This window comes from Mauremys reevesii, linkage group 10 (genome assembly GCF_016161935.1).
Source record: "Mauremys reevesii isolate NIE-2019 linkage group 10, ASM1616193v1, whole genome shotgun sequence".
NCBI classification, from domain to species: Eukaryota; Metazoa; Chordata; order Testudines; family Geoemydidae; genus Mauremys; species Mauremys reevesii.
In genome coordinates, this window is record NC_052632.1 from 14,339,895 (window position 1) to 14,366,451 (window position 26,557).

At 46.4% G+C, this 26,557-nt stretch overlaps 1 protein-coding gene across 1 annotated transcript; it reads right to left on the minus strand.

Annotated features, from left to right (window-relative positions):
* Positions 1–1,584: 1,584 nt before the first annotated feature.
* On the minus strand, positions 1,585–18,818 carry DET1 (DET1 partner of COP1 E3 ubiquitin ligase). The gene is made up of 5 exons (XM_039490630.1): positions 18,640–18,818; positions 17,176–18,272; positions 9,218–9,408; positions 6,275–6,466; positions 1,585–2,108 (listed from the first exon to the last, which is right to left on the minus strand). The coding sequence occupies exons 2-5, from the start codon at positions 18,256–18,258 to the stop codon at positions 1,919–1,921; spliced, it is 1,656 nt and encodes a 551-aa protein (XP_039346564.1). The 5' UTR covers positions 18,259–18,272; positions 18,640–18,818; the 3' UTR covers positions 1,585–1,918.
* Positions 18,819–26,557: the final 7,739 nt, after the last annotated feature.

Genomic DNA, 26,557 nt, shown 5'->3' on the forward strand with positions numbered 1-26,557 from the left:
ACAGTGACAAAAATAAGATTATCTGATGGCTATTCAGTGATGTCTGAGATGAGCTTGTGACCTCAGGACTTTCCGAGCAGACAAGTGGCCACAACGTATTACTCACAACTGGCCCCCTTTTTAGTACCTTCAGCAGATATGAATGGGCTTTTAGTCTGAAGGGCTTTCCTTCGAGGAGGGGTGCCCTCAAGGACAGTGCCCTGTCATGGCCCATCATGTGCATCAAAGAACAGCAGTTTCCAGTGTCAATCCAGCACCTTTAACCAGCCTTGTTTGCCTAAGATGACAACATCCCCTAGCAACATGCACATTTTGGTATGCACAGGTTTCGAGAAAGCCCATGTGCTACCTTGTAGTACAAATGCAGCCAACAATGAAGTGATCTTCAGATCAAAGTAGGGCCAGCATTTATATAAGCCTGCACAAGCTCAGACCCACAGGCATTTAGGTGCACATCTTCTGGATTCAAGTCTAGCAGTTCATTTTGCAGACATCTCAGACAACGTAGAAGTCAATCTTGCTTCAAGCGTACAGCGATACACCAGCAAGCTGTGCTTCAATCCCAGGCAGTCACCCACTGGCACCCCTTGCCACCTCATCCCCAGTTCTCATAAAGAATAGGGTGTGAAGCAGGAGAGGACAGGCAGCAGTAAGTCAGCAAAGTCAGACCTTCAGCTACAAGCTCCCAGCAATACACAAGTCTCCCCTTCTCCCAGTGCAAAATCCAGCCTAGCTGTCCTCTAACTTCAGGGGAAAGGCAAGAACCACGACATTCCAGTGCTAAACAGATGCAGACACTCTGAAATCAGCTCTCTCAGGTCTAACCCTGTTATCTCCTGGTGACTATAATCTTACAGTCTGAGGAATCACATAGTAGCCATGGGAAAGACAAGGATGCCACAAGTCAGACATTCTCCACATTCACGTACCTTGCATGCACCAGAGACTGGGGCTGGCTCTCTCTCACCCTGTCAGCGGAAGCAGGGTGAGGGAAGAGGATGACACCTACCCCTGGGGACACATTCCCGGTCCATGCAGCTCTTTTCCCTAAGCCTCTCTCATGCATTCCTGCTGCTAGCTACCCATCTTCCCACCCTACACACTAGCTCACACGTTAGGCATGCAGTCAGCTGTTCTGGCTTCCCTTCCTTGGTACCTGCCACCTTTCATCTGAGGGGCTCAAAGTGCTTTTCAGAAAGTGGCTTAGTCACATCCTCATTCTACGGTTGGAAACTAAGGCACAAAGATTAAGTGACTTGCATAAGAGTCAGAAACAGAAATCATCTCCCCTGATTCCAGTGAGCTGCTCTAACTACTAGACCACCCCACTAACAGAGACCTTTCTCCCCTAATGCCTTGAGTGCACTGTGTGAATCACAAGAGCTAGTTTGGTTTCCTCATAACAGTGAAGGTACAAATAAAAAAACCCCACCACCGTGGCTTCTAGTCTCACTCTGTAAGATGGGCTACTTGTCTTGACTAAGTAGAAGGGCACCGGTATAGAAGGAGTGTTTGAGAACTCTGTCTTTCCTATCACAAAACAGATAAAGCGAGAGAAAAGAAGACACTCCTTGGGGAAACAGGTAAGGTTTCTCAGCTACATTTTGTTCACCAATAGGTGTGGGAAAAGACAGGGTTTAATGCAACAAGGGGCTTTGGCAATATGAACTGGATGGTATCTATAGAAAGAAAAGGTCACAAGACTAATCTCCAATCAAGATGGCTTCTTCAGAAGCACAATGGGATTCTCTTTCAATGGCTTGCGAGTGCCAGCTGCAGACGCTGGGGAACAATGCTGGTTGGTTAGGGCTTCCAGGTCAGGTTCCTTCGGTGACCAATGGTTTGGTTTCCTAGAAGGCATGAGTGTCCGGCTTTGGTGTGTCCACGATGGCAACAGCTGCCCCAGCCCAGTATTGTACTATGTGCAGCTGTGCCTCATGTGGAAATTAACAACATATTCTGCATTAGTCCGCTGCACCGAGATGGCAAAGGGCTCAAAGGGGTGAAAGGTGAATGCAACCAGGCGTCGTACTGTGTGATTGATGGGTCGGCCCAAGAGTCCTGCTTGGATTTCAAACTTCAGAAGGCCAGAATCCCGGGCATAAAATCTGTAAGGAAGAGAAGCAGAGAATGCTGATTATGTCTATTCCTGCTCACTGGTTTTGCCATCTTGAACTCTGCATGAAAAGGGACTGGTGCCACTGATGACTGCAACTTATTCCATCCTTATTCCATTACCAAAAGCATGCTGGCAATATGGTACGACAGCCTCAGCCTGAACTGAGCAATACAATACGTAGTATTGACTAAGCAATACAAATGATGGAAGGTCACACAGGGAAAGTCCCTTCCTGGGTAGAAGTTTTTAATCTCTAACATTTTAACTCATTTTAGTGCCATAAATGAGAGAAGCCTCTTGCAAAGGGCTGTATTTCACTCTTGCGTGCTCTGATTTCTGGATCCACAGTTAGAAATAAAAGGCTTTATCCTTAATAAAATACATACTGGCTCCCTCCCATCCCACTGATGCAAACATATCCCATAGTCATAATGGGAGTTACACATGAGCAAATGAGAATACAGACCCATTCCTTTTAGTAACTTTTAAACAACAGCCTTCACTCTCCACGTGTGAGAATGCATTGTGTCTCTCCTGTTCTACCAAAAAGACTTCACAACTCCACATTGCTGCTATGTGACTTGCTTTCTCACACATCATGTCCCCTTGCTGTGTCCCCATTCAGAAGATGTAAGAGAGCTACTGGACTTGACTTTGCTCTAAGGTGCCTTACACTACTTTACAGCCAGACTTCACAGTCACTTGCTGATTTCCAGTGAAAACTCTCAATGCAAGAGTCTATGAGAAAGTCGCTTAATGGCCAAATGCAGGGATCACAGCAAATCTGGGTGATCTGGAAAGGGAAAGAGATCACCTAATGTACTACCATGCAGAGCTCCACCTCCGAGACTCAGATTGGACCCTTGCTCCCCAAACCTGGAGTGCTCTGCAATGTGGCTCAGGTAAGAAGTGGACAGTGCTCTTCACTGACTTTCTGGCCCATAAGCAGAGCAATGTTGGTTGCCTCTAAAGGGAGTTCTGCCTAGCACTCCTTTGTTTGATCTTTCCAGTGCCCTGGAGGAACTCCTCTCCATGTCTAAGAGTTATGCTGTTTCAAGCTGCTCCCCCTACATCTCTAGGAGAACACAAGGATCTCTGCAACTTCACCTTCCACCCAATACTTTGGTGGGTTCTTCAGATAATTTGAAAACCAAATAGCCTCCTGTTATTACACAAATCCATCAGCACTGGCCCTGAAGTTGGTTCCACGATTAGGACCTTTTTCCGAGCACAGACTTGCGGTGGTCATTCTGTCCCTATCTGTCTCCATTTCCTTCCTGCCTTGCAGCTTTTGGTTGTTTGCATTTGCCTCTGGTTTTAGCTCAAAATTGCTTTTGTATCAGAGCACATTCTTCCCAACGCCACCTGCTAGCCTGATACACTCACAGCTCTTAGGCTGGCAGCAATGGCTCCAGACAGATTCTTTCAATATCAGACGCCCTCCAGGTTTTGATAATACAGCTTGCTAAATTCCTTGCATTTTTCTAGCATGCCATTCTCCTCTCCAATCTCACTTCTCACCTGAATAAGAGTGCCAACCAACTGGCCTGCCAATTACACATAAGAATGAAGCAAAAGAGCTACAATCTTGGTAGCTGGCTTTCCAAAAAGCTCCCTCCTACACAGAACTAGGCATGTAGGGGGTTGCTTTCTAACTAAAACATGGCCTACGGGCTGCTCCGCTCGCCACAATTCAATGTAATTTAAACACACTCAGGATGAGCTCCCTGCAATCTCAGGTAATCTCAAAGATGTGCTCGGGTTGGTATTTTTAAAAAGTGCTCTGCAATCAGAGGCCATTTCCATGGACTCTCACTCAGTGGATAAACTAGGCATTGAAATATAAGACCTTGTGTCAATAAAAACAAGACCAGCCTTTTCAAATTGTACAAAAATGGTGAATTTATCTGCAGACCACTTCTTTAAGTAGGCTCCTTGTTAACCCTTTAGATTTAAAAGCTTTAACCCCTAACACAGGAGTTGCTGTGTTAAGGATTTGGCAGCCCATGCATCTCCCCCACAAGCTTTGTAGTTCCCTGCTGTGAGTTTGCTGCCAAGCCTCTTGTAAACAGATATTGGGGGAAAGGCCCTGAAGCCATTCCATCAGCAAAGAGGCCAGGAAGCAGGATGTTAACCACTCCAGCAGCTGAGAGAGAGGACTGCTGCAGCCTTCCAGGGGAAGAGAAAATAAAACTAAGAGTGGGGAGGAGTTAAGCTAAAGGCAGCAGGAGTGGGTGCTGAGTCGGTGCAGGACACAACTGCAGGACCTCCAAAAGAAAAGAAAATATAGATTGAGTGTACCTTGGGCTGCTGATGGGCTCTGTGCCAATGCCAGGTGCATGGAACTGTCACTATAAATCCTACATTACCAGTAATGAGAAAATAAAGCTAACGCGTCTTTATTTCAAAACCGTTTTCTACATGATGGGCCACTGTTGTATCTTATTAATCACTGTCTTGTGTGAGAGGAACACAGCAGCACTTTTCCAGCTGTTGAAGGGTTAAGGGTTACTTCTGCTGTTGAATTACCCTACATACTATAAGCAGGCAGCTGGGAAGCAGGAGCCCCCCCACAGCTCCAAACCCCTATTCAAGTCCTGATTGACTCTGGCATTTTATAACCTGATCTTCTAAAGCGCAAAGCTACACGTCTACTCAGGGGAGAGCAGGAAGGTGGTAGTTTGCTTTGTTTACTACAGAAGACGTGACCACAGCAAATGTCTGCAGTCCCACTCCCTTTTGTCTGTAGAAGCTGCACAAATGTTGGCAGATGCAGACAAACACCACCCAGTGAGATCTCTGAACACCAAGTACAGCGACAGAAAAAGCAGCAGATATTTCTCTGCAGACTGTACAGAGTTTGAGATCAAACCAAACTGTACACGGGAAATCAATTAAATAGCTAAGATTTGGGGATTGTGTGTGTATGAATGGTCAGAAGTTCCCAAATCTTAGGCAGGTATAGTGTGCATGGTGCAGGAGGGAATACTGTGGACAGCATTAAAGTTGGTGGTTGCGACTTGTTTCCCATCTCTCTGGGTAGATCAAAACACTGACATCAGGGCAGTCACAGATCACAGTATTAACTCTTTGATCTCTCTCTTTGTTCACAAAATGTAGGATTTATTTCGCTCTTCAAGCACTAAGAGCTGTGCAGTTTTCTGCCTTGGGACACTCAGCACATTTAGGCCCAAAGTATGATCTTCCTTAAGACGTTTTGAATATGGTGGGGGAAGTGCCAGAATCCAAACAGCTGTTCTTGAAATCCATTGCTGTGGCCAATAAACAGAAACAATTTGTGCATGCCCAAGATAGAAATGTGCAAGCTCCCCCTGTTAGTCTGCAAGGAGCATTGCAAACCTCCCTACTTTCAAGGTTAGGCATATTCCTGTTAATAAGGCACAGACAGAAATAAGCAGAACGGCCCTTAGGGCTGACCAAAGGTTCTGCTGTTCAAGCAAGTTTCTTGAATTTTCCAATTCATGAGAAACACAAGAGCCGATAGGGAAAAGGGGACCATGGACTCCAGTGTTTGTTAAATGAAGAGGAATAAAGTTCATAGTGAAAGATGACTTTGGTTTCTAAGTTTCTCAGTGTGCGTTACAGACACCGGAGTATGAAGACAGTCAAACCAGCGCTGTGAATGTTATGGGTAACATATAACGTACAAAGACATTTAAACAAATCAGACTTGTATAAGTGCTGGCCAGTCCCACCTCTCAAAATGAGCATTTTCTTGACGTGGCAAAGCAGACTCATACATTGCAACCATAGCATGCTGGCTGTCATAGCAAAAGGCTGGAGTCTGAGAAGAGGGAATTTAATGTTCCTATAAAAGGATGTTAAAGTTTCACTACCCATTTCTGCCTCTCAACATGACCAATGCGCTACAACTCCACTTTTGAAAGAGCCAAATGTAAATGTGCATATGTAAAATAGGCACAGTCCATAGGAGAGGAAAGACAGAGCTTCCTAATTTCCTGGTCTCTCGGGAATAATCTAAACAAGGGCTTTGCTGGAATGGGACAGAGGAGGAGAAAAGGCAAACATCCCTATATGTACACTTCAGTCTGAGACACAGTCGAGACACACGTACATTTCTGAGAAACACACATTCAGTCCTAGCCATGTGCAATTTCTGACTCTTCTTCATACCTGATGGGGTGATCTCCACATGTCTTTGGCCGTTCCATGACTGACACCCACTTGTCATCATAACTGAAGAGGGAGAGGTCAAGGTAAGGGCTGCCGCTGTAAGACTGAGCGCTGATTGGGAGCTGACCCAGCAGCCTCCGCACAGCCTCTGTGTGCCCTCCATACTTTGCATTCACAATAGTGTCCTTAAACCTGGAACACACAAAGGGACACATTTTATTTGCAAAGCACGCAGGTAAATGGCACAATGTAGATACATTAGTGTTCAAAAAGGACAGAGATAACAAAAATCAAAACAGCAGCAGTTTAAAAAACCAATACTACGAAGTTCAGACATCGTAATTCATCTAATACACCATCAGTCTCAATTTTGGTGACCTTTCACCTGCTCCACAATCAGTGTTCCTAGTCTATTTTGGAGCTATGTGGACTGACAAGTGGATAGGAACTTGTCATTCGACAAGATCTGGCTACAGCTGCCTTGCAGTACTAGAAAAGTATGGATCAGAAATGGGGATAGATGGAGTAGCAGCTTAATCAATCCAGGTTTTACTGCAAAGATTGTAAACATTGTCATTGAAGCCTGGAAGTTGTGCTATAACAGCTGAACTCCTGAGGCTGAAGGAGGACTTGGGAATCCATCTCTCCTTAGCCATTATGTTTTGATTGCATAAAGGGAAGAAACTGTAGAAGAAGAAGAAACTTGAAGAGAAGCCTGCAGCTGTTTAGCTCAGCACAGTCTGAAACGTTCTTTCCTGTGAAATGATTTATCTGGATTGGAGCTTTTCTTCTTTAGAAGTTAGTAAGCAGAATCTGAGCTTTCTGTTGCTGAGATCCAACTTTTATGAGACCAGCGGTATAAAAGCCACTTATCAGGAACAGCAGCAAAGAATCCTGTGGCACCTTATAGACTAACATGTTTTGCAGCATGAGCTTTCGTGGGTGAATACTTGCATCCGACAAAGTGGGTATTCACCCACGAAAGCTCATGCTGCAAAACGTCTGTTAGTCTATAAGGTGCCACAGGATTTTTTGCTGCTTTTACAGATCCAGACTAACACAGCTACCCCTCTGATACTTATCAGGAACAGTTTATATTGGACTGTAAACTCTCAAAGCAAGGGCCTGTTGTGTTTACTTATCTAATAAGCACCCTAACACCCCATCACCAGCCCCATTATAGGCTCTGACCACCAACCAGAAGGCTGAAGAGGTTCTTGCCTCTGGTTTCAGCTACAAAACAAGAGCAGCACTTCAGATGTTTGCATTAAGTTCTGTCTCTCACAAGCAGTAAGGAATCCCCAGTGGGAGTTATGGAAATATACAAGACGAGTAAGTCTCCTTCACTTGCATGGATTCAACAGCTTGAATCAACAGAAGTCTCCCCTATAAGCAATGGCAGAAATGGTCACTATATAGTTATGCTGAAGTTAAATTAGTTGTGGGAAGTACAAGAGGCTCTGGCACACTTGGGTATATCACCACAAATTCCTAGGACCACATTTTAGAAACATCACCACCTGCATTACTAACATGACTTTCGTCTATTTAAAAGAATTTTAGAAGCCTTATTTACTTTTATATCTCACTCCACTTTCACTGTGACATTAGATTGGTCAGTTTTACTTTCACACTGGAAAGGAAGTTTCAACTGAAAAAAAGGAACAGCATACTTTTTGCTGAAATTGTAGAAAATGCCACAAACACAGAGTTTTATTCATGTTACATTTGGGGAAACCTGTCTTGCAAAATAAATCCCTAATTTGGTGACATTTTTGGTTTAACAAATCCTAGCTTTGGGCCCTAACTATTCAGAGAGCATCGCTTAAACCGCCGCAGAGGAAGACACAGCACAAAGTGTGCTGGCAGCATTCTTCCCTCAGAAATCTCTCCCCTTAGGGTTGGGTTCGGTTATTAGGTTGTCACTGTATACCAGTGGTCCCCAACCTTTTTGTGGCCAGTAGCACTTTCATGTTTTCAGAAGAGTGTGGCGGGCACCAACAATTTTTCAAGGCTTATTTTGTATTTGTACATTAAATAATATGAAAAACATCATATTTAATATTACATAATATATGAATCCATAAGATAAAAAGGGTAATTTTACATGTAAAAGGTATTAATTTAATTATTCGGCAATTACTCTTTCATCTTACCATGTGAATTTGCTCTTTTTTATCTACCTGTAAGAAAAATTAAGGAGTTTTTACAAAATAAATATCATAAACAGTTTTTATCTTATGTATTTTAAAAAAGTAAAACACTGTTGAACTGCTGGTCCAAATATATTTATTATTCTTATTTTAACATAGAATGAAGCCTGCAGCCCCGGAGTTCTCTGTCCCCAGCAGGCGCGGGGCCGCGGCTTCTCTCCGGCTTAAGCCGCAGCCCCGCGCCTACCAGGGACCGAGAACACCGGTGCCTGCAGTCTGCAGCCCCGGAGTTCTCTGTCCCCGGCAGGAGCTGGGCTGCAGCTTCTCTCTGGCTTCGAAGCCAGAGAGAAGCCACGGCCCCGCGCCTGCCGGGGACAGAGAATTCCGGTGCCTGCAGACTGCGGGCTCCGGAGTTCTCTGTCCCCGGCAGGCGCAGGGCTGTGGCTTCTCTCCCCTGCTGGGCACTAGGCGGGTGCACATAAATGCCATGGCGCCCGCAGGCACCACGTTGGGGACCACTGCTGTATACTTTCTAGCCTTGGTCTACCATTTGCAAGACAGTGAATGTGGAATACAGAACCAGGTGTACCCTGCCTCAGCCTTGAGTGTTCAGGATTTCAGAACCCATAAGGCTGTGGTGAGATGTGCCACGTTCAGAATGGACTCATACACCAGTCAGTCACGAAAGAGCTATGTTTCTCAAGATTGCCACAGCTATTTGATACTGGCCTTTGGCTGGCAGTGTTGAGCATGTACCTATATGGTATAAGGCATGCTCCGAATGGCTCACCGGCGCTGGATCTGTCTGGCAAAGTTGTTACTGGAAGCTGAGCAGGGAAATTGGACCGCCTCGCTGTGCAGGGTGGCATTCCTGAAGAGGTCACAGAAGTTCTCAAAGAGCTCCAGAAGCTCATCCGAAGTGTTCTCGAACACAGCAATAACCTCTGTGGTCACCATGTTGTACACAACAAAGAACGAAGGCTGCAGAGAGTAGCAGAGTTAGTGGTTTTCCAACAGAGTGCAGACAGACAATACAGGGTCTATATTAGTTGGGAATCCCTCCCCTTCAATACACACACCACACACAAAAGATTACCCATGATTACTCTGCAATGTAGGAGAATCTCACATTCACTATATAAATTCATTATGCTATTCAAATACCTCAGAGGGTACCAGATTATCCAGCCTATTCACTACAGTGTAATTATTTATGAAGGGAACTAAACGCACTTTCAATTTTTCATTTCAAACTGGACGTCAATATTTCTGTTTTCTCTTCCTCACTCCCCACCAAATATAAAATGCTTTTTAAAGTGGCAGATTTAATTTTCTTTCCTGCTGGGGAAGTGATTTTAAACCAGGTGCTGGCTGGCAACAAATTATTTTTCCTTTATATGAAGAGCTGAGCGCCTTTTTTTTTTTTTTTTTTTTTGGCATTTATTGTCCCCCCCCCTTTAGTATTTCCAGCATGCAGAGATGAGATATTTTTAGTGCATTGTGTTCCAACATTGCCTGCAAAAGTTTTGCCCTCCAGGTATCATGCTGGTGTAGAAATGAAAGCCTGAAAAACAATAACTATTTCTTTTTAATACTGACACTCTTAGCCAAGAATTTCCAGGTGCCATTGCAATTGTAAATCCAAAACATGACTCAGGTACTTCTGCAGTAAATTTTTCCCTAGATAAAGTTACTCAATCACTACAGACACTAACTCCCAAACCAGGGGTGTCCAAACTTACTGGCCTTCCGAGCCACATACAACAATCTTCAATCTTCAGAAGTTCGAGAGCCGGGGCACACCTGCCGGGAGCCAGGGGTTGGGGCTTCAGCCCTGCTCCTGAAGAATCCCCGAGCCCTGGCAGGTGTGCCCTGGAGGGCTGAAGCCCCAAGACCCACCTCCCCGCTGGACAGAAGCCCCTCCCACACCATCCCACTGCAAGGCAGAGGTCCCGAGCCTCCTCTCCTCTCCCAGTCTGGTAGGCGAAGAATGGGGAGGCAACTCAGACCTTAGGATTTCCATTTATATTAGATGCTTGGGGAAGGTCTGAACATGTTTCCAACCTACAGACTCCACCTTGATATACTCACAATGCAAGACTGGCCTCGTTTTACCAAAAAAAACCAGCTGTAGACACACCTCAAGACTTTACCCTATAGGATAATTTGTGGGCTGGGGAGAAGAAGTATGAGGGAAGAACTCAGATGGGTCTCTCAAAATGGGGCGGAGTTTAGACTATGGCTTGTTACAGAGTTGTGTTGGTTTTGGAGAAGTTGGTCCGCTCTATCCAGTTCTCTCTCTCAAGGGAGCTGTTACTGACACACTGTAAGTAAACTATTCAGAAAATGGGGGAAATGGATAGTTGCCAAATACCCACATATTACTCCCAATCACCTGAACCATTAGCTAAATCACCACCTCCTGAGGATTGAAGTGCAGAGGGAAGGAGAAGGGCTTGACTACCCTTGACTCATTCCTGTACAAATATTTACCACTTTAAAGATTGCAAAATTACATGGTGGATAAAAATCAATGATTTAAAAAAAATAATCAGATTTTTTTGATAAAATGCTTTTTGAGGAAAAAACCCATCTGAAGATAGTTTTAATTAAGATACATTATAGCTCAAAGATACCTCATCACGGAATAGGGATTATAAATTCTAATTCTATAGTATGAGACAATATATTCATGTAATGTTTAAGAAAAGTTTTGTAAATGAGTTCTAATAGTTCATGGATTAGGGCCCGAATCTTATGGGATTCCAGGGGCTTCTGTATAGATTATTTAGGTTAATCTTTCTATCTACCCAGTCGGACTCAGTGCTCAGTCTAGAAGATACCATCAGAGATGCTTAGTTTTGCAGTTCTCAAACTGTGGATTTGTGTCTCCAGAGATAACATGCTTGTTAACAGCAAAAATGTTTTTAAATAAATAATATATAAAGGTGAGAAATAACAGACCTCAACCCTATTGTCCCTTTGCGAATTTGTGTACACAGTCACTTCCTTACCGCTCTCTCTAAAAGTGCAAAGTTTCAAAAAGTTCAAAGAATAGAAGATTGTTGGGGGCGGAATAGATCTGGACAAGGAGAAAAAGTCTGGAGATAAATGTGAGAAGGGAGGGACGGGCAGTAGAAACAAAAGTGAAACTAGTTGAGCAGCATATTCCAGAAGTCTTGAGATCTTTCTGAGTGTAGCCTTTATTGATTTGAGATCTACCATACCATTGTCTCACTAGAAGGGAAAACCTATAATGGCAGCAGGCCGTAAAAGAGACCCAGTTTGGGAATAAGAACCTTTCAAGCAATATGTTTGCTGATGATGTTTTAAAGAAAGTCACACCAGTGAACTGGTGGAAGTCACTTAAGCACTTTGATTCAGACTGTTGAAGTGATAATCTCACTTTTAAAAGTAGTAGCTTCTTCTGCCGGTGTAGAAAGAATATTTCTTCGTTTGGACTAATTCATTCCAAACTGAGAAATCATTTGGGACCTAGGAAAGCTTGTTTTTCTTTTCCAGATTATGAACAAACAGGAAAATGAAGATGAAGACTGAGTTAGCTGCAGAAGCCAATATTTTAAGTTTCTCATGTTGACCTGGCTGACAAAGTTGATTTTTTTTTAAATATTTCATTTAACTATTTTAGTTAAAAACAATTTTAACAAAAACAAACCTGATTTTAAAAAACTTGAATGTTTAACTAAATTCAAAAATTCATATGCTTGTTTTGTTAAAATATTATATGTTTGCTGTTGAAGAAAAAAATCCAGAATACATAACTTTCTTTTAGTTAAATAAAACCATTTAAATGTGTCTGGTGATGTGCGCCTCCTAATACAGCACGGCAAGAAAATCCTCCAAATATTAATGATTAACCTGTTGAACTGGAGATACTTCACCTCCCAATGACTTCATAAATATCTGCTTCAATTACCTTTGGTAAATGAAATAACCAAACAATCATTCATTTTCTGATATAGCTGTAAAACTAATCTGAAAAGTTTTCAAAATAAATCAGTTTAAAAATGTATACTGTGTACCTTCTAAAAATGACACCTACATCTGTCTCTGAGTTGTGAAGAATATGTATTAAGGTTATAACAACCAACAAAAATGCACTTTTATGTAGAAATCCATGATTAAATCGAGTCTTCCTGACTAGTGATTTAAATCAATTTGATTTAAATCAAATCCACCCTGCAAAATTACATTTGTAAGATATTTCTTTTATGGGAATCACTGTATTTACTGTAATTATGTGTCTATGAAATGTGCTAAACCAGAAAAACTTTTCTCAAATTATATTTTAAAGCCACTTGTAGTTCCTGGGTGGGACATTATGCTATACACTTGGCATAAGTTAGGTAACCACATAGCTATTTAGAAAAACACAGTATTTCCATAGAACGTGTCATGTCTAGATCCATCTGAATAACTGAGAATTCATCTTCCATACTTTCAGTATAGGTTCCCACTACTTGTGCTTGTGTTAATCAGACAATTGAAATGGAAAAAAACCTACTAAATCATCTAGTCCATGTCACTGCCAATGTAAAGCTCAGATCCCAAGAAGGGGAGGTGGGGGGGAGTAACCAGACGTAGATATTCAACTGTATCATAATTTTAAGCCTCACTGCATAATCAAAACAAACAAAGGAAAGGTTAGACTCAAGTGCAGAGGAAACAGAATTTTCACTAAATATAGAACCCTGCTACAGCTGCCATAGAAACCATCCAAGAGCGGTGGAAATGGCAGAGCATGAAGAAGGGACCTTGTGGCCAGGTTGGCAGATCTAAAATGTGACCATTTTTGCTTTACTTTGTATTACTTGTTGTTTAATTAGATGCATAAATGTGTTTATCAAAACTCAGGCTTCATGTACAACATTTGAAAAACAAATGTGAGTTTTAATAAAAATTAAAACCTTAACTTTTCCCTCTCAACACATCAAAAAACCCAATATCCTAAATACCAACCCACCCAATCCCTCCTCATGCAAAATCTAGGAGATGAGATGGGCCTAATTGCCAATAAGCTCTGGCTCCCTCAAATCAGAAGTAAATGAAAGACTTTCCACAACAGAGCCCTACACACAGAACTGCTTGCCACAGATGCTTAAATCTAGAACCTATTAACCAGTTATCTTGAATGCCTCAGCTGATCACATAGTCAGAATTTACACAGAGCTTCACAGATCAAAGTAAATATCTGGAAGTGGACCCAGAAACTAATGGGAAGCTAAGTTCATCTCCTGAGGAACTAGTGTAGTCTGCAGCCTGCCTCTGAGGCTTCAAACCGGCCACGATCTGCACCAGCTGTGAAGTCTAAGTGATCTTCAAATGGAAGCAGTCTGGAGAGCATTGAGGTGACCAGTCACAAATGCCTGTCAAAGTCCAGATCCAAGAGAACTGGTTGTATTCACCTAATCAGGAAGGCTTATGATATTTTTGGCCACTGATGGAGCTCAAGACTCCAGGAGCAGTAAAGTGGGCCCTAAAACATCCCAAATTGCAACCCACTTGGACAAAGGCTTAATATCTTTGCAATATCCATGTTGTTTATGTGTATTTGTTAGACAAACATTTCAATGCTGCTTTTACAAAAGATGCTCAGTCCTCAGCTATTTTACAATAATAAACAGTGCACACAATCTAACACAGTGGTTCTCAAAGCCAGTCCGCCGCTTATTCAGGGAAAGTCCCTGGCGCGCTGGGCCGGTTTGTTTACTTGCTGCGTCCGCAGGTTCGGCCGATCGCAGCTCCCACTGGCCGTGGTTCACCGCTCCAGGACAATGGGGGATGCAGGCAGGGGCACGGGCCGAGAGATGTGCTGGCCGCCCTTCCCGCAGCCATTGGCCTGGAGTGGCGAACCGCAGCCAGTGGGAGCCACGATTGGCCAAACCTGCGGACAAGGCAGGTAAACAAACCGGCCCGGACCGCCAGGGGCTTTCCCTGAACAAGTGGCGGACTGGCTTTGAGAACCACTGATCTAACATTCTTTGTGACTCTACAGCAGACTAATGTGCACAATGGAAGAAATAACACACAAAGAAAGCTTCAAAGCGAACAGCTAACATTCATTCATTCCAACTTCTAGCCCTTGAAAAACAATGGGGCAAATATTGAGGGGGGCAGGGAGGGAGTCACTAAACTTCCAGAGAAAACAGAACAGTGAGCAATGAGCAGCACTGCAAGTTTAGCAAGAGCTCTTGCCAGACATCTTTAATAGAATTATAAAAAAAGCAGATGAAAGGAATTAAGTAGATTAAAAAACTTAAAGTAGTCTCAGACCAGTCTCACGTGGATTGAAAACTGAAGATCTCTAGGAAAATAGGCAATGATAAACATGCTGTGTTATGGTGGGGGCAGAGGGGTAAGGGATGTCTACCATGGAGATTGGCATTACAGCTGGTCTGATTTAACTTCATTACCGACCTGGAAATGGGAGTAAATAACATATTGGTTAGAGATAGCAGATGATACTAAATTGGGGATTCTGCACCACCGCACAAGCGCAGAATTAATGTTCCCGGCAAATTTTTTTTCTCAAGCAAAATAATTGATTCTGACAGGAAGGCAAAGGGAAGTCATGTGAGGGGTCACGCTACAATTACATCTTTTGCCCACCAGGGGCTGATGTTGTGTCAGAAGAGAGGGCAACAGGCTCATGAGCAGGAGCAGCCAACCGTAGAGAGGGAGGGGGCAGATGCTGTCTTCCTTACAGCACCCTGCCTGCAGGGCCAGGTAAGGAGGCATGGAATTGGGGGGCGGGGGGAAGAGAAGACAGAGAGTGGGGCATATGGGGCTGCTGGAGGGGTCACACAAACTGGGGTTCATAATAGCTAGTAAGGGGAGACAGGGGCACAGGAGCTAGTGGGGTGACAACATTGAGCCAGAGGCTGAATGGGAATGGGGGTCCAGGGCCACAGGGGGATACGGGCAGCTATGCCTGGCTGAATGTGAAGTGGGGGTGCAAAGACACATGGAGATGGGGCAGCTATGCATAGCTGAGTGACAATGCAGGGCCACATGGGGAAAGAGGGGAGTGGGGGTGCAGGGCCACATGGGCATATTTGCAGATATGCCTGGCTGAATGGGGGTACAGGGAAACACAAGGACAGCTTCGGATGTGCCTGATTGAATGGGAGAGGCTAGAGATCAGCCAGGGTCTGCATGGGGGAGGCTCCCCAACTCCCTAACAATTGTCCCCCTCCCAAAATAAAACACCCCATCTTGTTCCATACTTCCCCCGCCCACACCCAACAATCCTCCAGATTCTCTCCCAGGCTCCTTCCCAGCAATTACTTCCCTCACCCTCCGCTCCTCCATTACCCCCAACTTCCCAAAGCCTTTGCACTGCTTTGGAGGGGTGCAGGAAATACATTTCTGTATTGTACTTTAAATGAATTATTCTGTATTAATAAAGTTCTGTATTAATATGCCTAGTAAGGAATCTATTTGTCAAAAACCATTTCCTGAATCTTTTTTGTTGTCTGCATTGTTAGACATACGTGCTGACAGGTATTTTGAAACAAACTACCAAAATAATTGAAACTGGTGTGATTATATTGTTATTTTGACAAATAAAATATGCAGAATTTTACAGAATTTAAAATAGTGTGTGTAGAAGTCTTAATTTTTTGGTGCAGAATTCTTCTAGGCATAATTGGGAGTTGTGAATACCATCCAGGACAGAAAGTTAGTAAGAGGCTTTGAGAGATTAGAATTGTAAGCAGAAAAAGTGAGATTCAGCTTGGAAAAATACTCAAACACACATACCTAATAGGAGAAAAGCATCTGGAAAGCAATAATGGCTTAGAGATCCAACTATGCAATACAATATGGAAAGAAAAAAAGGCCAGTTTGGGGTGGCACACGCAGAGTCTGTAGACCACAGAGTAGACCACTCTTTTCTTTATATTACTCTGGCCTGACTGCCTCTGAAGCACTGTTTAGTTCTGGGCACCTTTCAACAGAAAGAAACTGGTGAGAGTGGGGAAAAGGAACAAAATGATCAGCAGGCTGGAGGGGTTGAAATAAGAAGCTAAATTAAAGAACTAATTGTATAATTTGTGTAAGACATCTGATGGGGAATGACTGGATGATTCTCTACAGGTAACTGAAGGGTATATACACCAAAGATGGGAAAAGGTTACAATATGTAGGCTAGCACTAGGATATAATTAGGAATAATTGGAAGAAATTAAGAAAAATTTAGAATTAGTTTTATGGAGCAAATCCCAATAATTAGTTCCAATAAGCTGTGGGGCAGTGTCCCAAGGGAAGTAGAAATACTGTCACTTGGGACATTTACAATTATAATCAGATTGTACGCTCATCAGGACAGAGACTATTTTTTAGCCTGTATTTGTACAATGCCAGGCATAATAGGTCCCTGATCCTGATTACTAAAGTACAAACTGGGCAAAGCACCAATAAGTGTAGTATAGGAAACAATCCTTCATTTGCAGGAAGATGAAACTGGATAACCACATTGGTCTTCTCTCTCTAATTTCAATGACGTTTTTACATCGTGAGAGGGGGAATCTTACTAAATACAATCAAAGATACCACCAAGGCCCCTCACAACAGTATCCAAATTATATACTGTGGAGAACAGAACAAATCTACCCAACACTCAAAGACCCAAATCAGCACTTAGACCAGAACTGTAGCTTATAATATTTATCTGCATGGGAATAACCTCAACAAAGCAATAAGCTGCCCAAAGAGGACAGGCCCTACCTGCGAAGGGTCTGTCACCCTCAATGTGACCACATCTTCACTGGTGTATTTAATAAACAGATGGCTCTCATCCAACAGTTGCATTTTCCACATGCGCAGCTGCCTCAACTGATCAAAGTACTGGAAGAACCTCCTTTTTGCCATTGCACTCCCATCCTGCTCTGCCCTCCTCCACAGGTACACCAACAGTCTGTGTTTCAGAGAATTTATGAAGGGCTCTTTGTACGGGTTTGCCATCCCTGTCTGAGTGTCTCGCTGCACTTCTGGATAGACAGCGGACAGGGTCAGGAGATCATCCTCATAGCAGAAGCGACCTATAGTCCGTACATCAATGAATGTGCCCTCAGGTGTCACTTGAAAGACATGAATAGTCTGCTGCTGCACAGAGAGAATAGCCAAGATATTCTTATACAGGTATAGGCCCTGGTTGTGAGACAAGATGACTTTGTCACATTTGAATGTCCTTGTGTCACAGAGTCTACCTGTGTGAAGATCTATGATATGCAGAGAATAGTCCTCCAAGGGGGACCTGGGATTAGGGGTCACTGACTCACTGTTGCGATAAACCTCAAAAAATGGGGGGTGAGGTTCCTCAGGCAGGTAGGCAGCAGAGCCAACAATTACATAGCGACAGTCATCTGTGAACAAACTGCACTCGCGGTTCAAGTGCTCACCATTGGAGGCCACGTTGGTGATATGAAGCAAGACGAAGAAACGTTCAAAGAGCCGCCCACGGATGTTGACAGATCTTTGGTCGTTGCCATTGGCCAAGATCTCTCCCTCATAACCCTGCAGGAGATCCTCTGCTGCCTGGCAGCCCTGATACTCGTAGATCTCCAGGGAGGTCTGGTCCGAGGAGAAAGCGATGAAGTAGCGCCCATCGGGGGAGAACTTGCGCAGGAAGCAGGGCGGCTTCTCGACGTTGACCACAGTAAAGTTGGGGAAGACATTCTGGTGGAAGACCCGGACTTGGTGCCAATGGGTGCCGGCCTTACCAGAGCTGATCCTTCGGCGCTCCAGGCGGTGGATGACATTCTGGTTCTGGATTCTGCGGGGCCTGATGGTCGGAGCATCATGATCCATCACTTCATCGTTCCCTGGGAAGGAAACACAGAGGCCGCTGTACTGGACAGGGAGAGGCACGACAATATACCAGACCGCGTGTGTGTGGGGGGAGATGGGAGAGGGTCTCCTGGGGGGCAGGGGCACCGCAAGGGTAACACAGCTGGGACCCTAGAGGCGGGGTGCTCTGGAGATGCCTGCTGAGAAGAGGGAGCGCGGGAGGCTCCCCCGGAGGCGGCCCCGGTGTCAGGGGCCGGGAGTGGGAGGCTCACAGAGTTAGGGGGTCTGGGCGCCCCGGCAGACGGAGGCTGCGGTTTCCAGACGCCGGGGCGCTGCAGGGCCGCGGTCCCCCGGGATGGGCGTGCGGCGGCGAGAGCCGGGGGGCGTCGCGCGTCTCCTCACCTCCCCGGGCCGCAGCGGGATCCCGGCGCCTCCGCTCTCCGGTCACTCTATGGCCGCCGCCATCTTTCCGCCAAGGCGCCGCTGTTAACGACTCCTCCTCGGCCTTGGTGACGGCAGCAAGAGGGGACCGCGCCAGCCCGGAAGTGCTTCCGGAGGCCACGGGGCGGGGCGTCAGGTAGGCGCCGCGTGTCAGCCGCAGCCGGCGGACAGTGACCCCTGGCGGCCGGAGGAGTCACCGCGGGGCTGGGGGAACCAAGGGCCCTTCAGAGCCGCCAGGGACCATGGCAACCACGGCAGCCGGGCATCATGGGAGATGGGCCCCACATCCCCAGCAGTGCAAGGCGCCCCTGACCTCCCCCCCCCGCCAGGCATCCCCCAGTAGGGAGCTGTACTCACTGCACCCCTCCAGAGCCAGCTGTGCCCCCTCAGGCATGCCAGGCAGGGTGCAGTGCCCACCCGAGTCCCGCCCGTACTCCCTCGCCCTACAGCCATTGCTGGCAGACTCCGGGGAGAGCCTGGCTCTGAGGGGCATGGCAGGTGTAGGGTAAACCCCGTGCGATCACTGCCCATCGGTGGGGGCATTTAGTCGGCGTCTCTGGGTTGCCTACTGGGGCCGGGGTTTCTGCAGTAATAGCTGGGCACTACCCTACTTCCCTTGTATGACATTTTGGGGTGCAATCCAGAGCAGCGAGGGGCTGTGTCACCCCTGCCCTTCAACCGTGGGTGCCACACAATGCTTTGCTGTTGTGGCTCCTAACCTGGGCTCCTGCCAAACAGCATGCAGGTCACACCCTGAGTGTCTGTGTGTAGCCACAGTCCTGGGCCAGCAATTCTGACCCCAGCAGCCTGTCAGCAAACACCAGCCACACTCTGGCTTCCAGCAACTTTGATTACCACATGCAGAGTAACCCCAACACACTCCCAGTCCTGGATTTCCCCGCAAAAAATGTACTGCCCTCACCTGGACAGATCAGATAACAAAGGTCCGTTGTCCCTGTAAAGCAGTGTTTCCCAAACCTGGGACACCGCTTGTGTAGGGAAAGCCCCTGGCGGGTCGGGCCGGTTTGTTTACCTGCCGCGTCCGCAGGTCCAGCCAATCACGGCTCCCAGTGGCCGCAGTTTGCTGCTTCAGGCCAATGGGAGCTGCTGGAAGCGGTGCGGGCCGATGGACGTACTGGCCGCTGCGTCCCGCAGCCCCCATTGTCCTGGAGCAGTGAACTGCAGCCACTGGGAGCCATGAGCCAAACCTGTGGACCTGGCAGGTAAACAAACTGGCCCGGCCCGCCAGGGGCTTTCCCTACACAAGCGACGGCCCCAGTTTGAGAACCACTGTTCAAGAGAGATGGATAGGGAGAGAGAACTTGGAGTGGTTTTGCCTCTTGTATAGTTCAATCACCCTTTGAAATGCATTTCCCAGAGAGTGACCCTTAAAGTTCTTTCCAGTGGAGGGCAAGGAGACATGTTGGGGGTGGGAGAGAGAGATTTCATGCTGTTCCTTCACTCCCCTCTGTCTGAGGACTCTTTACAGCTCATATGCAAATTGAGGTCAACACACCTCCCTTTGTTTAAGACCTGCTTGATCAGCTTTACCTGATGGCTATGTGACTTTAAACATGGGCCTTTAACATTATACAGGGGGGAATTTCATAACTTTACACACCATGTTGCTACATACATTCCACCGTGATATATTGACCAGTGAGATATTAGTTTTCAAATATTTCATAAGGTGACTACTCAAGTGCATCCCATTACACCTTGTCACAAACGTGTCTTTCCAAAATGTGTTGTGGGCGTTCCACCCCCTCAGGACTGGGACTGATGCACCATCCCCCTCCTGTTCTGCCCCACTGCCTGCTTTCTTCAGTCCAGCTCTCATTGGCCATCCGCCATAGAGCCTTCCTGACCCTTCACTTTCCAGTATTTCCTCACCTCCTGGGAAAGCACCATTGCCCCAGAAGAGTTTTGTACAGCCTGAATGCAGAAAAGGCTGATACTCAATGTGGGGAGGGCACACTGTGCCCCATTTCACTGCCCTTCTAGTCAGAGAGAACCATGCTCCTCCAAGACTCTAATGCTCTCTTCACATCAGTTCTCAGAGAAGAGTCCCACCCCATCCTCCTCCCCGAGGATCGCTGGCTTTGCTCACTCCCAGTAAGATTATCACATTCCTAATTGCCATTTGGGAATAGATTAGCAGTCAACGAGAGCAACAGTTTTGCTAACTCAAAATGTCCCTTTCTAAAGGGATATGACCTGGCCCCTTGTGACCAGCAAATTCATCACATTTGTGATCCAAGCAAACTGGGAAACCTGGTCACCTCCAGAGAAGAGAGTCAAGCGCGTGCTGTCGCATTGCCACCTGGTCCTTCAGTGAGGCAGTGAACATCATCACAGGTTTGAAAACCTTATTCCTGTTTGACCCCTTCCTATGGCAGTGGCACAGCCAGGTTCTAAGAGCATGGAGAGCGAACATATAAAAAAAGACACCACCCGCTGCGAAGCAGCAAAGAAAAAAAAAGAAAAACCCAAGTCTTGCCGCTGAAGACTGAAGAACCTGCTGCGCCGATTTTACCCACTACCGAATTGCTGTCGAAGACCCAGAGCAACTGAAGCACCCGCCGCCGAATTGCCGCCGACCCGGAGCTGCCTGTGGGAAACCCATGCTGGATTAGTCCTCAGCCAAGCAAGATAGCAGGCACTCCTCAGCGGGCACAGGGAGGAGCGTCACCAGGCCGCCACAAAGCGAGGGCGAGGGGAGCAGGAGAAGCACCGGCCGCAGGAGCCGCCGCCGCAAGATGCACACAGCGGAGCCCAAAGTGAGTGCCGCCGAAGACCCGGACATGCTGGGAAGCCCCAAGTGAGTGCTCAGGGGAGCGGCCTCTCCCCCTGTTCTCCCCTTAGCTGCGCTATTGTCTTATGGTGGTTGGAATATCTCTCTCCTCTCAGTGAGAGGTTCACCAATGTTCCTATTGTGTATTTTGCATTTAATTCAACAGCCCCTGTGGTTGTAGGCTGTGGTCATTGAGTGGTGTAGGGATAGGATATACTTCCTGTTACCATTCACTTCTGACAGTCCCTTCCCCTTGTCCTTAATGAACATTGTTTTGTGGTAGGGAAGCAGCAATTAGAGGAGACTCCAGATTGAGACAGGGTCTTTCTTGAGGTCAGATTCAGCAAAATGGCTTGAAGGGCAGAATTTCCCTTTCCTTTTTCCCCATCCTCTCCCATCCACCAGAGATCTGCATGACTCACACACACAGAGCCCTGAGTTTGTTAAACAGGGACATCTCATTCTAGAGCTCAGACTGTTTCCAACGCAGGCCTTCTCCAAGGACTAATTGCAGTTACATTTACATCGGCACAGGAAATGTGGTGTCTTCACCATTCTGCAGACTGCAGGGTTGTAACTGTGGTAACTTTGGCCTTTGTGTCCAGATGGCCACTAGGGAGAGACACCCAAAAATGAGAAATAAATAGGGAAAGCATTGAGCTGAAAACTGACCCAGGGCCTCCATTAGTGTATGGTCCATGAGGTGTGTATGGCCTCCAGGTTTTCAGAGCAGCTTGTTTGCAGGAGGACATGATTTTGTGATCAGTCTATTTTATGGTGTATTTTTTATGGGATTCAGCTTCCAAATAAATTATTCCCCAGGGCAGTAAGCTAGCAAAGAAGTGATGCCATTCACAGCTCAGAGTATGGTGTGTTGTGGGTGACAAACAAACAGAAAAGGTCACAGCCCACTCTGATCTCCACTGACCCCCACAGTGGGGCCAAAGGGGGAGACAACTCTCAGCCCCATTTATGTCCCCCCTCCCAACAGCTCACCCATAAACTGCAAGGCTGGCCCTGAGCTGAGCTGTAGCCTCTGTCTCAGTACATCTCGGCACAAAAGACATTGTGAGCTGCAAAACATATCCTGGTGCTGCATGGATCTGCAGGAATGAAACCATTATTGTAAAGTGCCTCTTATGCAAACACCTTCCTCCCAAAATAGCTGAGAGGCAGAGAGAGGGAAACAAACAAAGCAGGAATTTGGAATCGGATTCTTTCAACAAAGAATCATCTGCCTTTTCTTGTAGTCGTCGGGGGCCTTGGATTCAACGGTGCTGGGCACAGCCGCACCAATCAACTCGAGCAAGAGGGGTGCTCAGCACTAACATCTGCAAGGCAAGATGGGAACTATAGAGCTAACTCTGCCCCCTCAGCCAACTTTCAGCCGCTGGGACTGTAATTTAAACATACAGGATTGAATGTAACTGTCCATTAGAAGGCACTGGCAGAGCCATGCTGATACAACGCAATCTGACCAGTGTGGCTTGGGACTATTACGCCCAAATAAGGCCATTCCAGTTTAGCTGCAGTTTCCAAGTTGCTTCTGTTGGCCCTGCTCCTGTGAGTCAGGACTTCAGTGGGAGGTCAGCATCCGAGCAGATCATGTTTGTTGGTAGAACAGGTTCAAGAAACAATGAGCCATGGAGTCATGTTAAGCCAAATTCAGCACTAGTGTATTTAAATCCCTGGTTGTACTGCACCCAGATTACAATACATTTCTATCCACTCTGACTGTGGGGAATAATTTCTCTCTCAGATGGTTTCTGATTGAACCTCAGCTGTTCCCATATTTCAGTAACGTTTCTGGGTTGGTCCCGTCCCACCTCCACCCCTTCTACCTCTCACCTGTGCTGTACCAGCAAAGATTATTTATAGGAGAGAAGCCAAGAATTCCCCTGCATCTCCCCTTACCTCTGTATGCTTAGCAATTTCCCAGCCAGGGAATGAATTGGTCTGCTCTCTTTCTGTGTGTTTCTGTGGCTTGCATTGTCATTTGCAAACTGTATTACTTCACACCGTTTACCTTGCTCCACAGTCTGGACAGCTGTGTGTGGCCTTTCTTCTTGCACAAGTAAATAGCTGTCCCCTGGCTGCCTCTGCTGCACTGGGGGCCCAAGATCTCCAGTCAGTGCAGATCAAGCCCAGGCTTCACGGCTCGTGTTGAGTTAAAATCTGCGGGTATTTGATGGTGGGTGGTATTTCTCTACCCAGGCTAAGGCAAATGCAATTTTGTGAGACATACTTTAATATACAGCAAAGGCTGGTCTGCCCTGCACAGTAAACACCTCATCTTTCCAGAGAGATTGTTCTAATTCCAAGAGTTGCTGCTGGTGTTGCAGGGTGCTGGAAAGCGATCTGCAGCATGGTGAGAAACTGCAGCGGTCTGGCCTCCATTGCCATTGCCTTGTGTTTGTTAAATAGGAATCACTGATTTCTCTCCATCCCCTTTTACCCTTGCATGCGCATGATTCTAAGGGGACACTGGATTCTAAGGGCTGAATTCTGTCCTTTGGTACATGTGTGAGGCAATCTCTTTTATTGGACCAACTTCTACTGGTGAAAGAGACAAGCTTTTGAGCCATACAGAAAGAAGAGCTCTGTGTGACTCAAAAGCTTGTCTCTGTCACCAATGGAAGCTGATCCAATAAAAGATATGACCTCACTCACCTTGTCTCTCTGATATCTTGGGACCAACATGGCTACAACTACACTGTGGGCTTTCATACGTGTAACACACTCACCCCGAACACAGGAGGAGCTTTGCCTGCGTGAGGATTTCAGGGCTGGTCCCACAGTCCCTCCAAAAAGTTTTACCCACTGCCTTACTCTTTGGAGGTCTGGTCAGTCTTCCCCCAGATCTCAGGGTTGCACGTGCTGTGAGATGCAGTCCTAGCTGATTCACTGAAGTAATTTCTCAGAGTACCGACTTTCTGCAAAACCTTTCATCCAAATAAACAAGCTACAAAATGTATTCTACCTAAACTCCTCCTCTGCGCGCCTGTAGCCTTGAACACTGATCTCTCTAGTGACACAGGCCCTTGCCTCTTCCTCTATAAACCATCTTTTCATTTAACTCAGTACCAATCCACCTTCCTCGCCTCATGTTTCTTTCAAACCACATCCAACTCACCCAGGGCTCATAAGCTCACACACAATTTTTCATAATGGTGTATTCTCAAGAGAGTCCTGGGTCAGGAAAAGGATGGGGCATTACAGACCAGCGTTTAGGTGCGTTGGCAGAACTGTGTGTGCGCAAGGGGGTTCCTGGGCTAGACTCAGGAGATATTGTGGGTCAGGATTAGGGGGCAATAGCAGAGCTGTGTACGGGGAACCCAGATCCAGAACAGCAGGGAATGTTGTAGGTCACTAGTTGGATGTATTGGTAGTGTTGTGTGGGGAACCTGCTCTGGACTAGCAGGTGGCTGGAGGTCAGGACTGAGTTGCCGTGGCATTGCAGTGTGGAGGCTGGAGAAGCCCAGGGCTGCAATAGCAGGGGATGCTGCTGGTCAAGAGTGAGGAGCATCGGCAGACCTGAGTGTGGGAAGGCTGCCCACCCCCCTCTGTACCACACCTACCTTTAGCCAGTAGCTTTTTAGTCCCTCACTTTCACCAGCACTACATTAATAAAGGTTTTTAATCAAATCCATTCCTTGTTTTTCCCCTTCTCAACTCATTTCTTCCCATCTGTGCATGACGTGGGGACTATAACTGGCCGATTAGCCTGGCCGGTGGGGGTCTTCTTTACCTGAGTAATGACCAGTGGGCGATGGGCTGCTCAGGAGGGGCAGCACTTGGTTGTTTTTAAAGGCCCTGAAAGCTTTTTGTTTCTCCTCAGGTTTGTGCTGCAAACTGAGGCTTGCGTCTGCAAGGCTTTTAGCAGCTCTTCCTCTCACGCCCTTTGCATTAGTGACACATGCAGCAGCGGCAAGGAAGCGGGAGCGGGGAAGATGCACTAGAGGGGCACTTGCCTTTTTTTCCCCCCCTTTCCTTTTCTCTTTGAAAGGAACAATGTCAGGGGTCCCTCGAGTTCCATTTGCCGGCTTCTGGCCTGTCCTCTCTCTCTGAGGCTGAGTGGTTTATTAAGCATTCCTGGCACAGGCAGCGCAGGCACTTTGAGCTACTTCATAAAGCAGGGATATAAGTGCAGTAGATATAAATGAGATATGGGACTGGGGGAGGGGGTGAAACAGGGTGATGTCGAAAATGCTAGAATTCTTTATCGCATGGCCAGCAGACTGAGTGGGCCCCTGCTTGCTGTAGGGTTGAGAGGGGATATTGGAGCTAACCCATCTATGGTCTGTAGAGAGCCTGTAACCAGGCCCCGTATACAGATCCACCCACCACCAAAGGCTTCGCTGCAGTAAACAAAATAACTTCCTTCTCGGAGGCCTCATTTATGTGCTGCAGAGACCATCCCATCTAAGGAGACCTGAGTGCAGTGCCCAGCCCAGCAGCCCTGGGCAGGCTACACAAAGGAACCAAAGTGGTGCAAGCTAATAACAATGCCAGGCTCAATTCCCAGCTCTTCTCAAGCTCACTGCCTGGGCATCTTGAGGAAATGGAGAGAAGTTCCCTCTGGCAGTCTCTCTGTAAGCCCCTTTGTGAGGATGGCGGCACAGCTGTGTGAGTGAATCAGGCTCAGCGGGCTCATACTCTCTCCCTGAGCTTTGTGAATAGCTGTCCTTGGCTCTAGTGTCTCCTGGAGTCCTCCTGTCCCAATAGCTAGGCTGGTGCCTCCTCCTTTACTAGTAAAACTGGGACTGGGGTGCATGAGGGTCCCAAAGGATCTGTACTGGCTGGCACAGACCCTATCTCCCAGGTACCTAGGTGAGAGGGAGTTATTGTTTCCCATCAAATGGATGATCTGGAAATGCTATTATATATATTTTGTTTTCAAAATGCAGCAAGGGGAGGGTTCACCACCAATCTTATATTTGGTGGAGGCAGAGGGGAACATCTGGTTCCTCTGGGCAATATCCTATATTAGAATTTACTCTATAAATACAAAACAAGGTTGATCCTTGGGCTGGGCACCATATCATCCATGTATCTGTACATTGCTCAGTACAGCGGGTACAGATG

Coding starts and splice junctions, on each gene's coding strand:
- DET1 (XM_039490630.1), bottom strand. CDS start 18,258: ATGGATCATGATGCTCCGACCATCAGGCCCCGCAGAATCCAGAACCAG. Junction 9,409..17,175: donor GGGTGACAGACCCTTCGCAG/GTAGGGCCTGTC, acceptor TACTCTCTGCAG/CCTTCGTTCTTTGTTGTGTA. Junction 2,109..6,274: donor TGTGGAGATCACCCCATCAG/GTATGAAGAAGA, acceptor TCTTCCTTACAG/ATTTTATGCCCGGGATTCTG.